Genomic DNA, 15,639 nt, shown 5'->3' on the forward strand with positions numbered 1-15,639 from the left:
GAGTCCTGATAATGGGATGTAGAGTTTTTACTAGCTGTAAAGACCATTAGGGCCTAACAGGCCTATTAGGGCCAAAAGGGGCTTATTAGCTATAGAGGTAAGTTTGTTAATGCTGCCTGTTAGTAAAGTAGCATACTGTAGGGGTTGTTAGGAGTCGGTACACTATTTGGGTTTTGTTTCCCACATATTTATGTGAGCAACATGGTTAGTGAAGCAGTTAGTAAGACATTAGTGTGAGAGTACAAGACTGTAAGAGTAAATTTAGGCAGAGACTACATTACAAATTCCTTATAAGTCCATTTCCATTTGGATCAATTTGCCTAAAAAGGATTGAAGATTTTCCGGCTCATCAAAGAATGATGTCTTCTCATTGTTCATGAATTTCATTTTTGACGCCCCTACAAAGAAGGAGATATTCATTGCTTTCATCTAGTTTCTTTGGATGAGGGATCTCTTCCTGTGGTTACAATTTATTTTGCGTAGTCCTGTGACTCTTCCATATGACGAATTTTATTGTCCTCTTTGGTTCAAAATCCTTTCTGTGTGGCCATAGCGTAGGGGTCTGAAGCTCATTGGTTGGGGTGTTTTCAAGTTGTCCAACATTCTGGTTGCCACTCTATGGGCACTCTCAATTTCAAAGTCCCTCTTAAAGTATATTTTAAGACATTGAGGTATCCAGGTTTCCAGATAGGACAACACAGGAGACGTACTCATTCTCAGTGTTTTCCGGTTGGCCAAAGATTCTGAGATTTCCTCTCCGGTCCCTGTCCTTGAGGTTCATAATCTCTTTCTTAAGGAATGCAATTTTTTGGGCGGTGTTAGCGAATTTCTTTTGGAGTGAAGAAGTCTGGCCCTCCACTCGGCCAACTCTGCATTCTGCCTCGTCCAATCTGAAGGTTAAGGATTTGAACTCTTTCCTGAGGCATTGCATTTCTAGTTGTAGGATATCGGTCTTTGTTTTTGTCGACCTGGTTAGGCTATGGAGAGGGTTTAATTTCTCTAGTATCAGATCCAAACTTGTCCCTTGTGTTGGATCTATTTTTAATCATTGAGTTGGGGATTAAAGGTTCCAACTTTGTCCTTATTTGGCTGTCATACAGCGAGCAGGTAATGCAGCAGGTGGGTAATCATCTGCAATGTATAATGATCAGGTTGCCCATCAAAGAAGAGAAGTTAAAAAAAGGCCACTGCTTCAGGACCCGCTATCATGATCTTGAACACAGAATGGAAGGCGACTAAACTAGACGCACTGAAAATTACGCATCAACTCCCACTGCTGTTCTCAGGTGGAAAGAGGATCACTATTATGCGTACCAACGGAGTGCTGAGGGAAACTTATAGTGGCTACTTGAGGTCAGGGAGACCGCAATCTGTATTCAGGTGAGTGTAATTAAGTTAAAATTTAAGATCTGGCTCCATCTGGAGCACTCGATAGTATGTGAAAAGGAGCAGCATCAAAGCTACGTCATATCACGCTTCGGCTCTATCTCTGTTGAAGTGGAGTAACAGGGATACGCAGCCATCTTGTCCGCACTCTACCCATACCCCCCTCTCCAACACATCTTGTTTAAGTCCACCAGTAACTCTTGGAAGATAGTCGGAAACCATCAAGACCCATTACTGACTTGGTGTGCCCTTAAAGTCCTAACCTTACTAATTAATCAAACCCTTCACTGAACCAATGTAAAAGAGGTAGAGGTCTCTCTCAGGGTTGCTTCTATCAGTTAAGACAGAGGCACAACCTCTATTGATGATCTTCTTAGATTGGCTTCCTGCCCAGAATAGGAACATTATGCATCTTTCAAAAAGCCAAAATAAGACGACAATGTACTATTTATACATTGAGAAGACTAGAGAGAAATAACTTTATTTTGAAATTATCAACAAATTCTACCTGTAACTTTGTATGAAATACTTTAAAGTTGAAAAACACACTCCGGGAATTGTAGAACTCCTTTACTCATAGCTTGGTGTACTGTGACACAGGTTTTCTACACAGTGGTCAGGGTCATGGGATTGTGACATTAATAGCTTCCAGTTTACCACGAGTACTCTGAATTAAGGCCTCTGCTTGCTTCTTCAACTTGACATTTTTGCTTCATACCTGTGCCTGTCTGGTCCGAACCAAGAAGGGTTAATCAAGCTATTCTAATCGAAGTCACCTGAATTGTGCTACTGATTCCCTCAAACGCGTATTCAGAATCTAGTGGCAATTTGGACAAATCTTTAGCATATGTAAGAGGGTGCCTCTTTCCAAAACCTACTCCAGGCCAAGGATGTAGGGATTGCATAAGCAATATGCGCTCTGGATGAGTACAAGTAACAGCAAAATAGTTTGTGAAAGGTAATCGGTTTGCTGTTAGACATTGTGATTCCTAGCTAAAATTTCTTTCACTTTCTGTACTTCAAGATGGACATCCATTTCTTATTTGCTGGGTTACCAGATGTGCATATTTCCCCTAAATAAGGTGCGTTTTAGACCAATGCCTTGTACACATTTGCTAATGATTTTGTACTTCCTGAGAAACAGTATCAAATATAGATACAGTTCAAGAAACGTTTACATTTGTGGGTCAACTGGAAACCAGTGTAGGGTCTTGATACACCTCCAGAGTACAGTATTGCATTTACCGTACAGAAGCTAATTTCAATATTTCCAAAACATGTGTTTCATTCTATGTAGACACTATTATTCATCCATATTGTCTCATTGTACAATGCTGATGGATAGTACTTATTACACTATTTGTATGTTTTGCCAATGGACTAGAATAGCGTTCCAGTTTGGAAACTATGGCACCCGACATTACCATTCCATTCAGTCTGTGGAAGGGCTTTCTGGGTAAGTTTGCAAACTTCATCTTAAAGAGTTTTCGCATCCTCCTATATGTCCTGCCTTATTTGACAGAATAGTGGTTCACATGATACTTTGGGATTTTCAGACCCCTGTTGACTCAAGTCTTTGTGCAACATTGTTACTGTAAATTTAACTGTGGCTCCCGCCATAGAAATGTTTTAATTAGCCGTTCTATTTTATTATATAAGCAAAATGGGAAGACTGTGGATATATGATACCACCCATCGCCCTGTAGAACCTATAGCTGAGTGATGGGGAACCCAATCTTTGTCCCATAATACTAGCATCAGTAAAGAAGTGTGGAAAAAGGTATGTTGGACAAAATAAATGGGTCGTCAACCATCCAATGATCCAATGTCAGCAACATCCAATGACTTATCACTTCAGAAGCACAGGATAGAGGGTGTGAAACACTAAGGTGACAAAGGGAAAAGGAATAAAGGGATTTAAAAACAAAAGTACTAGACCTGGTTCATTCTTCCCTACAGTTCCTGTTCCCTCAAATTTTCTTTAACAACGTTTATTAGTTATATTTTCTCAAAAGTTAGAAAGATAAAACTGTACCTGATAACTCCATCCTCTGTCCCCGAGACTCACCGTCGCTGCTTGAGATATATTCATACATTGTGTGTTTCCTGAATAATTGTAGTAAACGTTAATAGCTTGAAAAATATTCTGCAGTAATGCCTTATCATCTAGTTTGGGATTGGTCAGAAACTTGCAAACCACCTGCATGAAAAAAGACATCCACTTTAAATTTCGCATTATTCTTTGTTATGCTTTAGATTTTAAAACTAGATTAAATGTAGCAAACAAATAAAAGCATACAAGCAGACAAGTGATTGTATTTGTTCGGAATAATCAAATAAACGGTTTCTTGTGTTTGGGAAAAGCCCCTGAAGTCAGTCAGTGCAGAATTCCCAAAATCATGTACTAAAAACGTAATTTCCCTTTGAAACTTAACACAACATACGGTGGACCGCCATGTTGTTCTTCAGTTAACCACTTTTGTGTATCTGGACATGGACAAAAAGGTGTTTATGCATGGTGGACTACCATCAGTTATGTCGTGTTTTGAGTGAGGTCGCAAACATATCTAGCCAGTTTCAGTTGTTTTACGCGTTTGAGCCACAAACAGAACTCAGTTTTTTTCAGTGAATTTATTTTTTACTCTGTACCTAATTTCAAACTCTGCTACACATGCCCTTCTTCGGTACGAGCTTTGCTTGCAGGCAATTTACCCCTTCTGGTGGAGGACATTTTCCTCACAGACTGGACCTCATTGAAGAGGTGTACGATCTAATTCAAACACCCTGGAAGCCTGCAACCCTGAACTCTCCTGACTTTGACGATTACATGCGATACAGACCATTTATATCCCGAAATCGTTAAAGGCAGCACCACAAATTCTAGTGCTTTATGTCCTGATGATGATCTTAAAGAATGGCCGAAATGCCACTGACACATACCGGGAGAGAAATTGATAATTATTGTGTTTTGATATTCTAAAATTGTTTTTAATTAATTTATACAAAACTAGCAGCCCGTCCCGATGTTGTCCGGGTATGAATTGCTGCCGACCAGTGGTATATTGTTTTGTAGGATTTCGTTTTGATAGCATTTCTGATCTGTGACAGGCCTGTGAAACACTCCGATTCACAGTGCACTGCTGATGCACTTGAGTGCGCGTTCAGTAGTGTGTGAACTCGAGTTTCCCTACTTTATTTTTCCTTGCAATATTATATAGCGCGAACTCGACAACATGGCATGAGCACAATTTACATTACAGGAGAACACATTCATTTGTGGTAGGCACAGGGAGACAAAGCGATTTGCCTGGAATCACAGGATGTTGAGCTGATGCCGAGATTCGAACGTAGCTCCCCAGCTCTAAAGTTCGCAATTCTAGAACTTGTGGCGGGAGGTGTGCCTAAAAGTGTATGTCGGTGCTGGCCATCAATGAGAAAGACCTGTGCATTTTTCAAATGGGTGGTGAAAAAATATAAGTATGTTGCTGGAGATGTGGACCACCGTGCCACCAATGTACTTACCGGGGAGGGTAAAATCCCATTATTCCGCAACTTTCTTTCCGCATACCATCACTCCGCATACTTTCATTACGAAAGTACCATGACTCCGCAATGCCATTATAACGCATGGCATTACATTTTATATGCTTTCACCATGCATACATTTACAACGAAATTCGTTGTAAATGCATGAATGGTAAAAGTATGTTTTTTTATGTTTGGATAATGTAAGTATGGGTATAGGGGTATATGTTTTGGGGTACTGAGGTAAATGTTTTGGGGTGTTTGGGTATTTTAAGGGTTCAGATATAGTTTTGGGGTACAGGGGCAGTTTTAGGGTTTAGGGATAGGTATGGGTTTTGGGGTACAGGGGTATTTTTAGTGTTCAGGGGTAGGTTTGGGGGTACAGGGGTATTTTAAGGGTTCAGGGCTAGGTTAAGGTTTTGGGGTACAGGGGTATTTTTAGGGTTCAGGGCTAGGTTTGGGTTTTGGGGTACAGGGGTATTTTAGGGTTCAGGGGTAGGTTTGGATTTTGGGGTACAGGGTTATTTTTAGGGTTCAGGGCTAGGTTTGGGTTTTGGGGTAAGGGGGTATTTTTAGGGTTCAGGGGTAGGTTTGGGTTTTGGGGTACAGGGGAATTTTAAGGGTTCAGGGCTAGGTTTGGGTTTTGGGGTACGGGGTATTTTAGGGTTGAGGGGTAGGTTTGGGTTTTGGGGTACAGTGGTATTTTTAAGGTTCAGGGCTAGGTTTGGGTTTTGGGGTACAGGGGTATTTTTAGGGTTCAGGGGTAGGTTTGGGTTTTGAGGTACAGGGGTATTTATAGGGTTCAGGGCTAGGTTTTGGGGTACAGGGGTATTTTTAGGGTTTAGGGATAGGTTTGGGGTACAGGGTATATTTATAGGGTTAAGATGGGTTAGTGTTTAAGGGGGTTGGGGTAAGGGTGGGCTATGATTATGGGGTGCAGGGGTATTTAAAGGGAGCAGGGTGGGATTAGCACACGATATGAGACATGGCATGAAGGGCGGAAACGTACCACACGCCCCCTGCGTTTTTCACGCCCCTAGCACACGCCCACAGCACAACGCAGACACGCCCACAAGCGACTACTTTGCTGGCACGGTTCTTTTACCTTTTGAATGTATATGGTGGGCGTCTGCATAGCCTATGTCCTTCTGCTGCAACTGCCCTTTCCAACGCTGTATTGGGTGTTGTGATTGGTGCTGTGGTTCCTGAGATTACCTGCCTCAAAGGTTTGGGCTCTCTCTTTATTATATTAGTATAGAAGATTTATAGTGTAATACTTAGATTTTTATGGTGGTGTATTATTTTGTTATATTTTGACTGCTTAATGTTCTAAAACCGAACAGCACAGACTGAACATTTATTGGTTAAATACATGTGGAAATAAACAAACCACAACTTTATTTACCACAAAATAAACATGGCTAAATACTGATAAGATGACAAAAAAATAAACCTGGCTAAATACAGACGTAATATTCAAAAAAATAAATGCCATATAACCGAGAGCCCGCTTTGCCTTGATACAAAATGTCGACCCGGTCACAAAGAGCACCTTCTGCACAAAGAATGCAATGTGACGCATCTTCACATACCTTCAATATCAACAAAAGCTACAATATTCACACAAGAAATCTCCAAGCTCGACTATGCCAGCATCGTATACAGCAGTGCCCCTAGTTTGATCTTACACAACATATAATAAATCTAAAACCATGCGGAAGACTTCTCCAGATCCACCCAGAGAGCGCAGGACACCAGTACTGCAGGCACTCCGCTGGCTACCTTTTGCTAGACAAGCAATGTTCAAGGCACTCTGCATCACCCACAGCACCTCCTAAGGAAAAGGACACTTTACCTACTAAATTAAATTAAAGCAATATAAACACACTACGCACTGCATAACATACAAGGAGCATTTTCATTGTTTGCATCGTTGTTTAAAAAGGTGCGTCAGCTGCAAACAATGAAAATGTGCCCTATTACAATGAATGCACTGCCCTGCGAACTTGCACTGCCACCAGGGCAACGCATTCAGGTGAAAAACGGAAAGGCAGCTTTACAGCCGTTCCGTGTTTTCACAGTGCAGGCGGCAACCAACCTGCTCTTTTGAAGGGGATGTCTGGGTGGTCCATGGGATCCCCTTTCCCCTGCCAAAGGGCTGCCAACAGGGGGCACCCTGACAGATGTAGAGAGCCACTCGGGCTCTCCCATACATTGTAGCAAAAACATACACGCATGCACGCATACCCCGGGGCGGGCTCGCACCTGGGTATAAATAAACGAGGCGGAAGACCGCTCGGGGTCTTTCCGGCTAACCACATAACCAGAGTCCGTGTCCCTTATTGATAGTCCCTTCACCACGTGTTGGGCCTTGACCCTACACGCCACTTTGGCGACGAGGCCGGCCTACCAGCACGTGTGCCGAGCTGCCTCTGTCGGGGACGCCGCTGTGCACCTGCATCCTGCAGCGGAGCCCACCCGCGAGTACTGCTGCACTGACCCGGTTCCCGATGCCCGCCCACGCGCCTCCCTGGTAGGAGCGCCTTCAGCCGGTGGGACTCGCCGGAGAGTCAGGGTGCGCGGGATCCAGCCTAAAGTTGCCGGTGAGTCTGCCGCTCTCCTGCCAGTGCAACACCCCCACCTCCCTGGGGGAGAAATCACGCGCGACGGCACCACGTGGCCTCGGTGAGGCCCAGCCTCGCAGCAGCCGCAGTCTCGGCAGGTGCACATGGACGCCCGTGTCACACCCCCGGCCCTGCCCCAGCACGCACGGCCCAGGGAGCGGAGTGACAGACAGCGAAAAAAAAAAAAAGACCACAAGCACAGCCAAACGGATCCAGGACAGACAAATCTATACGGCTGGATAGCACCAGGCCCCGCAATCTGCAATCACAGCCCGGAGGCGGGGAAGAGTGCACACTTCCTACCGGCCAAAGTGTGAAGGGAAAATAAACAAGCACAGGCTAAGCCAAGCGCAGGGCTGCCAAACTCACCCTGAAGAGAACAAGGGGCAGCGCAAGCATCCTCACATCAATCACATACCCTAGCCAGCCGGAACACCAGGGTTAGAGGCTCCACCGCACGGGGACCAACTGGAAAGCTCTAGAAGGGCCAAGGGAGGACTGAACCATGTCAGTAACAGCGCCAGGAGCGAGCTAAGATGGGGCAGGCCAAAACCCACCACCAGTGATAGCCGCGCCACCGCCACAGGCCCAGAACCAAGCTGGAGCCCCCACACTGATGACATCCACCCACCTAGACTCTGGCGCAGCACCCATTTCCCCGTTTAGCGAGGCGGCAGACCCTGCAACGGCGGCGATGAGATGGAAGGCGTGGGTTGGGAGGCTCAACCTATACTTCAAAGGCACCAGGGAGAAGGATGGAACTGTAAAAAGGTCGCTCCTCATCCTGTATGGTGGGCCAGAGATCTACGAGCTATTCGAGTCACTCCCCAACACAGGACCCGAGCATGACTATGACGCCGCGGTCGCGGCACTTAACGCGCACTTTGATCCCCAGCTCAACAATGATTTTGAAAAATTCAAATTCAAACGAGCATGGCAAACGGAGTCGGAGTCCGTCGACATGTACTACGCCAGGCTACGCCGGCTTGCGAGCACCTGCGCATTCACCAACCCACGGGAGGAAATCCGAGACCAAATCATAGTGGGCTGCAAGTCAAAACTCCTGAGAAAACTCATTCTCCGCCAACCGGGCATATCGCTAGATGAAATACTGATCCTAGCCAGGTCGCACAAGCTATTCGACGCAAGGGCGGAGGAGATGGAGACTGCGCTACAAACACCGGTGATCGCCCCGGCTGCCGCGAGGACGACACCGATTAAGGAGGAGAGGATTGACGCAATCCAGAGAAGATTCCCAGCCACTCGCCCACGAAGTACCCGCTCACGAGGAAATCAGTGTGGATACTGTGGTGAAGACCATCCTACGACGGCCACATGTGGCGCGAAAGGAAAGACATGCCTAAAATGCGGGCGGTTGAACCATTTCGCCGCAGTATGTAGGGGAGGAAAGTTCAAGCCAGCTGGTCCGAAAGCCAGGGCAGTGACGCAGCGCATCCGGCAGCTATCGCTTGACCACGACCCACCCCCTCCTGACCACCAGGCGCAGGAGAGACGACCTCGATATGAAGACGATGAAGTGTATGTCGTCTCCTACGTCAGCAGAGCGTCCACCAGAAGAAGGCCGCCGCCCATGTGCTCCATTGCTGTGGAAGGCACCAAAATAAAAGCCCTGATAGACACTGGGGCATCCGTGAACGTCATGGATTCCGATCAATATGAGAAAATATCTCCCAACCCCCCGCTGGCACCCTCCACTGCAAGAATCTACACCTACGGCGGCACAGAGCCACTACCGCTAAGGGGAGTGAACCAAACGACCGTCGTAAACGGCGAATATTCCACGGAAACACAGTTCCACATCACAGAGGGGAAGAAAGGCACCCTTCTGAGCTGCCACACGGCAGAGGATCTTGGCCTTGTGTTCTTTGCCAACCAGGTGCATCAGGCACATGCAGACTTCATGCTGAAGGACTTCCCAGAGTTGTTTCAAGGCCTCGGAAAACTCATAGGACGGAAATTCAAGCTGCACATAGACACATCAGTACGGCCGGTAGCTCTCCGACACAGGAGAGTGCCATTCAACCTCAGGCCGCAAGTCGAAGAAGAACTCCGGAAACTGGAAGACCTTGGCGTCATAGAAAAGGTGTCGGGCCCGACACCCTGGGTTTCCCCGCTGGTAGTAGCACCGAAGCCGAAACAACCTGGGGCGATCAGGTTGTGTGTGGACATGAGGTTGCCTAATGCAGCCGTCAAGCGAGAACGACACATCACCCCTACCATGGATGATATGAATGGGGCGAAATGGTTCTCGAAACAAGACCTCAACTCGGGATACCATCAGCTCGAATTGGAACCAGCAAGTAGGTATATTACTACCTTCTCGACCCATGTAGGACTTCGACGCTACAAACGGTTAAGCTTTGGCATCTCCTCCACTGCGGAGGTGTTTCAAAACGCCATACGGGAAGTACTATCCGGGCTGAGTGGAGTGATCAACCTCAGTGACGATATATTGGTTTACTAGGCAACCCTCGAGGAACACCACGCACACCTGAGGGCCACCCTCCAAAGGCTCGTGGACAGCGGACTAACCCTACACCGGTCGAAATGCTCCTTTTATCAATAGTCAATAGACTTCTTCGGCTACACGTTCACGCGGGAAGGTCTGAAAGTGGATCCCAAAAAGGCAGAGGCGATCAAGGCAGCGAACACCCCAAGAAACCCCACCGAAGTGCGCAGTTTCTTAGGCATGGCCACTTACTGTGGTCGGTTTATACCCAACTTGGCTGCGCTGGCAGAACACCTCAGAGCCCTCACGCGAGTAGACCACAAGTGGGAAAGGACAGTAGCCGCCAACAATGCATTTCAAAACATCAAAGCCAGCCTCCTAGACAACATCGTCATGGCCAATTTCCAGCCCCGCCGCCGAACAGAACTGATCGTCGATGCCAGCCCAGTGGGCCTGGGGGCGGTGCTCCTGCAGGAATACGGACCAGAAGGGTGGAAACCAGTGGCATATGCCAGCAAGGCACTGTCGGACACCGAGACCAGGTATGCCCAGATCGAAAGAGAAGCCCTGGCCATAAAATGGGCATGTCAACATTTCCATCTTTACCTGTGCGGGCAGGAGTTCACCGTGGTGACGGACCACAAGCCGCTACTGCCATTGTTCGCAGGATCATCCAGGCTGGCACCCCCACGTATCGAACACTGGGCTGTCCAGCTACAGGGTTACAACTTCAGGATTGTGTTCCGACCTGGGGCACACAATCCGGCTGACTACCTAACCCGCCACCCAGATGTCGTCAGTCAATATCCACCACGAGAAGAAGGCGTAGAAGCTGAGGAGTTCGTCCACATGATCTCGCAGGCAGCATGCCCGGAAAACATGACGCTGAAGGAAATAGGAGAAGAGACCGCCATGGACGAGACGCTAGTAAGAGTTCGCCAGGCTCTGGAGGAAAACCGCTGGGCCCATTTCCTTGATGGAGCACCGAGCCTTCGACTAGAAGTGAGCCATGCGCGACAACAGCTGTGGCAAGTCCGGAGTGAGCTGAGTGTGGGCGATGAAGGAGTCATCCTCAGAGGACATCTCATCGTAATGCCTGAGAGTCTCCAACCAAGAGCGTTAGCTCTGGCACATGTAGGCCATCAGGGAATGTCCAAGAAAAAAGCACGTCTGAGAAGCAAGGTATGGTTCCCCGCCATGGACAGTCAAGTTGACGCGATGATATGATCCTGCCATGCCTGCACAATCACGGGCAGTGACCCGGCCCCGGCGCCGGTGATCACAGAGGATGCACCCCAGACGCCCTGGACCCACCTCAACATAGACTTCGGGAGCTTCCCCGATGGCCTACACACGTTGGTCCTGGTCGATTCGTTCTCGAAATTACAGATAGTGGAGGTCATATCTTCGACAGCTTTTCCCCAAGTCAAAAAGGTGTTGAGTCGCATCTTCGCCACCATGGGACTCCCGGAAGAAATCAAGTCTGATAATGGGCCCCCCTTCCAAGGGAGAGAATTTCAGAACTATCTCAAGAGCCTCCGGATCAAGCATAGAAAAATCACCCCGTTGTGGCCCCAGGCAAACGGGGAAGTAGAAAGACTAATGAGAACACTCAACAGAGCCCTGAGGATCGCAGTGGACAGTGGGGAAGATCCGGAAATAGCCCTCAATCAATTTCTAGGGGCCTATCGGCAGACGCCTCACAGCACCACAAAATGTGCTCCCGCCCATGTGTTATTCAAGAGAGCACCCCGTGATAGCATCCCGACAGACAGAACCTGTGTACCTGAGGAAAGAGATGCTGAGGTCATTCAAGCCCGGAGGCGAACCACCAACCAGAAGGCGAGTGAGTATCGCCATGCCAAGGAGCCCACTCTGAAGGAGGGAGACACGGTTGTAGTGCGAGATCGCCACCCGGGGTGGAAATTCCGCACGCCTTATAAATCGGAGGTGTGGATCGTGGACAAGGTTCAAGGAACAATGGTGACTGCCAGGCGAAATGGACAAGTGGTGACCCGCAACGTGTCATGCTTTAAAAAAGCTAGTTAGGCAACTGGAGACCAACACACCGCGGAAGGTCGGGAGGCAGCAGATGATGGAGGTCTGGATCTCGGAGGGTCAATACTGGGGTCACCCATAACCAGGCAAAGAGGAGAGATTCCGCCCAGAATGGCACCGCAAAACTCCACCGTCGAGAACAACCGACACTGGGCGGCCCCCAGTGGCGAGAATGCAGGGACTACCCCGGCTGGGGTTGCAGGATCGCCGTGTGCCCGGAACCAACGCTACAATATGCGGCCCAACCCGAGACCCAGCCAGAATCTGAGAGACTTTGCCTGGACATCTCCGTGAGTCAAGAAACGCGTGATTGCTGTAAGGACAGAACTAAATTGAAGGAGGGATGTAGAGAGCCACTCGGGCTCTCCCATACATTGTAGCAAAAACATACACGCCTGCACGCATACCCCGGGGCGGGCTCGCACCGGGGTATAAATAAACAAGGCGGAAGACCGCTCGGGGTCTTTCCGGCTAACCACATAACCAGAGTCCGTGTCCCTTATTGATAGTCCCTTCACCACGTGTTGGGCCTTGACCCTACACGCCACAACAGTGAACTACCTTTTAGGTGGCGCACTGTCAAAGCGCTGGGATGCTTCCGAGTAGCCATGCGCTATAGAAAAATCTTTACAATTACACCTGAAGGCTTCATTGCCTATTCGCCCGTGTCTGTAATACGGCACGGGCGCAGAGGCAAATGGATTCCCTCATTTGCATGAGGCACGCCCCCATTCAAATGAGGGAATGCCGACCGCAGATAGTACTGGCACTTTTAAGTGCGCAAGCACTATTGATATAACCGAAGGGACCGCACAAGTGTCTGTGGCAATAATGCAGTGTCCTGGGGGCGCGCACTTTCTGTAATACGGCCATAGGAGGTTTGCACCACAACTTATCATATCGCCTTACTAAAAGAAACCCATAGGTGACCCTGCTTCCACAGTAAAAGTCACTCCTGCTCTGAAACTCACTACCAGCCACGAATCAACGAGCCCAGGAGCACTTACAGGTCAAAGGAGAGGTGAAACATCGCTGTTTCCAAGATAACCATCCCATAACCCTGAAAAATTATCGCTCCTTCAAATACAATCTGCAGCCCACGGATAGGTAACAATCTGTTTAGCACACTCTCCTCGTGCTTGAAAACCCTAACAATGTTCCATGTCAATGTAAGTTACACAGCTATGACCTGTGTCTGACTTGTGTATTACACAGTAATGCGAATTTATACATAGCACTCCTGGAACTCACAGTAATTCTATAACACTTAGTGGCAGTGCAGCAGGTTGCAGTTCAAGCAGGGTACATAATGTCCCTCATATTCAGGGCCCCTGGAATTATATGGCAGGGGAGGGTCAAAATATGTGGCAGGGTTGAGGAAATTATGCGGCAAGAAATGCCAAATTATGCGGCACATTTTGTGATAGTACCACTTCACAATTTTGTCATTTTTAGGTCTCGCCTGTCGATGCGCATGCGCATCGAGCAAGCGAGACTATGGGGGCTTATCCACTCTTTATCCACTGCAAGGAATCGTGGCGATTCCTTGCAGTGCCCGTGACTTTTAAGCTCAATGCGCATGCGCATTGAGCTTAAAAGCGCGTGCACGTCCGTCTTGTTTTACCCGCTCCGCCCCCTCCCCTTCCCGCCGTGTCGCATTTCTCCTCCCCCCTCCCCTCTCTTCCCTCCGTCTTGTTTGTTTATTTTACCCGCTCCGCCCCCTCCCCTTCCCGCCGTGTCGCATTTCTCCTCCCCCCTCCCCTATGTAAGTATGCAGCATTGCATGCTAATGTGATGTTGTGACAATGCACATGAGAGCCAATCGTAAAAGCGTGTCTTTATTCAATAGTGAGACCAGCTCACTACCTTACCCCAAAGTAGGGTCTTTAATGCTCCATGGAAGAAGGGTTTAGAGACCTCTGTAGTCAAACTCTATGGATAGTAATTTTTTTAGATATAGAAAGTACAAGTTATACCATCACGCACTTACTCGCGTTCAGCAATAGCCAGGGAGAAACTCCCTTCACTCATTCATTCTCTTACTGCCTCAAGGTGCGTCCCTCGCCGTACACCTACGTGCGCCTGCTCCTTTCTCTCGATAATGTTGGAATGGAAGGGAAGGTGCATATTTAACTGTTTTCCATTTTGCGGGGAAAGTGAGATGCACAGCGCCTGCGGTTAATTACTATGTGCCGGTGTAACTGTCCGTGTTCCAGTGTCCGATGCCGCCTCTGCCTGGGGAGCGCATAATGACATACATCTCCAGCAGGCGTTAGTATTACATTAGTGAATTAGTATTACAAATACCCTGAAGTATAGTCAACATTTTTTTCTTTTTTGGTATGTCAGTGGGGCCTCACAAGATATGCCCGATGTTTTGAGCCAGTGCCTTTTCAAATATCCCAAGTAGAGACTGTCTGGGGGCCGCGTAGTGATGCAACTTCCCCTGCCGTCGCTTTATCTTTCCCTAAGGCTCATGGGAGTTGTAGTTGTCATCCATCGACCCTCATTGGCTGCTTGCAGCTTGTGATTGAGAGGTGCCATGATGTGCCTGAATGTTGGTGTCTTTTTTGGTATGATTGTTATACATAATAAATGAATGTACATGAGCAGTGTTATTCAGTTTTCACATGGCGGAATGATTCACACAAGCTTTTTTATAAAAGATGCCATGATATACTATAAGTAGGTATTATTTCTTTCATATAGGATTAGATAAGTGTACATGCCTCAACTTCCAACCAATATCGGTATATAATGGGCCATTTGCAACTTGTTTCTAAGAGATGTCATGACATTCCAAGGTGTTGATGTTTCGATATTATGTTTGTTATACATGCTAAATGTACACGGCCCATGTATTTCAGTTGGGACAAGGCGGTATATGTCAGGTGTCGTTTGCATTCTCGCAGGTTGAAGCTAAAGTTTTCATGATATACTATGTGCTGACTAACTGTATTTACAGTTTATCGGTTATCCACAATGTGTGGCTGTGTTTATTTCGAATTATTTCATGATCATGGGCATCTTTTTATGTGATTTGAAGCCAGGGGATTTCATGATTCAGTCCTTTCTCTCCGTCTTTTTTTTTTTACCCGCTCCGCCCCATCCCTCAGCTCAACTCGTAAATGCTGCAAAGTGACATGATCAGACCTACCAGACCTGTAATACCTGTGCCAAAGATGCTGAATACTGATTAAGAAGCCCCGCTGGCCTTTTAACAACAAAACATGCTCTAATGTTGGCCACTGTACCGTGTGTCTGTGATGTCATACTCCTCTGACGTTAGTAAACAGAATACGGGTATGTTGAAGCAAATGGCAGGTTGTAAGACCCCCTGGCCTTTACATATCGCCTTGACGCGAACGCGCGGCTCTGACTGCGTGTAACAATATGGGTTGCCAGCTGGAGGGGGTGTGGCTGTACATACGTGTGCGCCCTGGAGAGCATGATTGGCAATATATGCTTGATTAGAAGGACGTAAAGAATAGCGGGCCTGCCGGGATTCGTACACCTTTTAGACTATTGGAGATCTCTGCAGTGGATGCAGTAGTCCACTGAGCTATCTTACTAACA

The 15,639-nt window shown here is 47.5% G+C and overlaps 1 protein-coding gene across 2 annotated transcripts in view; it reads right to left on the reverse strand.

Moving 5' to 3' along the window:
• Positions 1–15,639, reverse strand: part of PRCP (prolylcarboxypeptidase) — a 319,478-nt gene that overhangs the window by 28,305 nt on the left and 275,534 nt on the right. For both annotated transcript variants that reach the window (XR_015299267.1, XM_086933910.1), the window contains exon 7: positions 3,422–3,586. Coding sequence is in view for 1 of the 2 variants with exons in the window: in XM_086933910.1 (XP_086790036.1) it covers positions 3,422–3,586 (165 nt within the window). In the remaining variant the exon portion in view is untranslated. The remainder of the gene's footprint in view (positions 1–3,421; positions 3,587–15,639) is intronic.

Source organism: Lissotriton vulgaris, chromosome 8, assembly GCF_964263255.1.
Source record: "Lissotriton vulgaris chromosome 8, aLisVul1.2, whole genome shotgun sequence".
NCBI lineage: Eukaryota > Metazoa > Chordata > Amphibia > Caudata > Salamandridae > Lissotriton > Lissotriton vulgaris.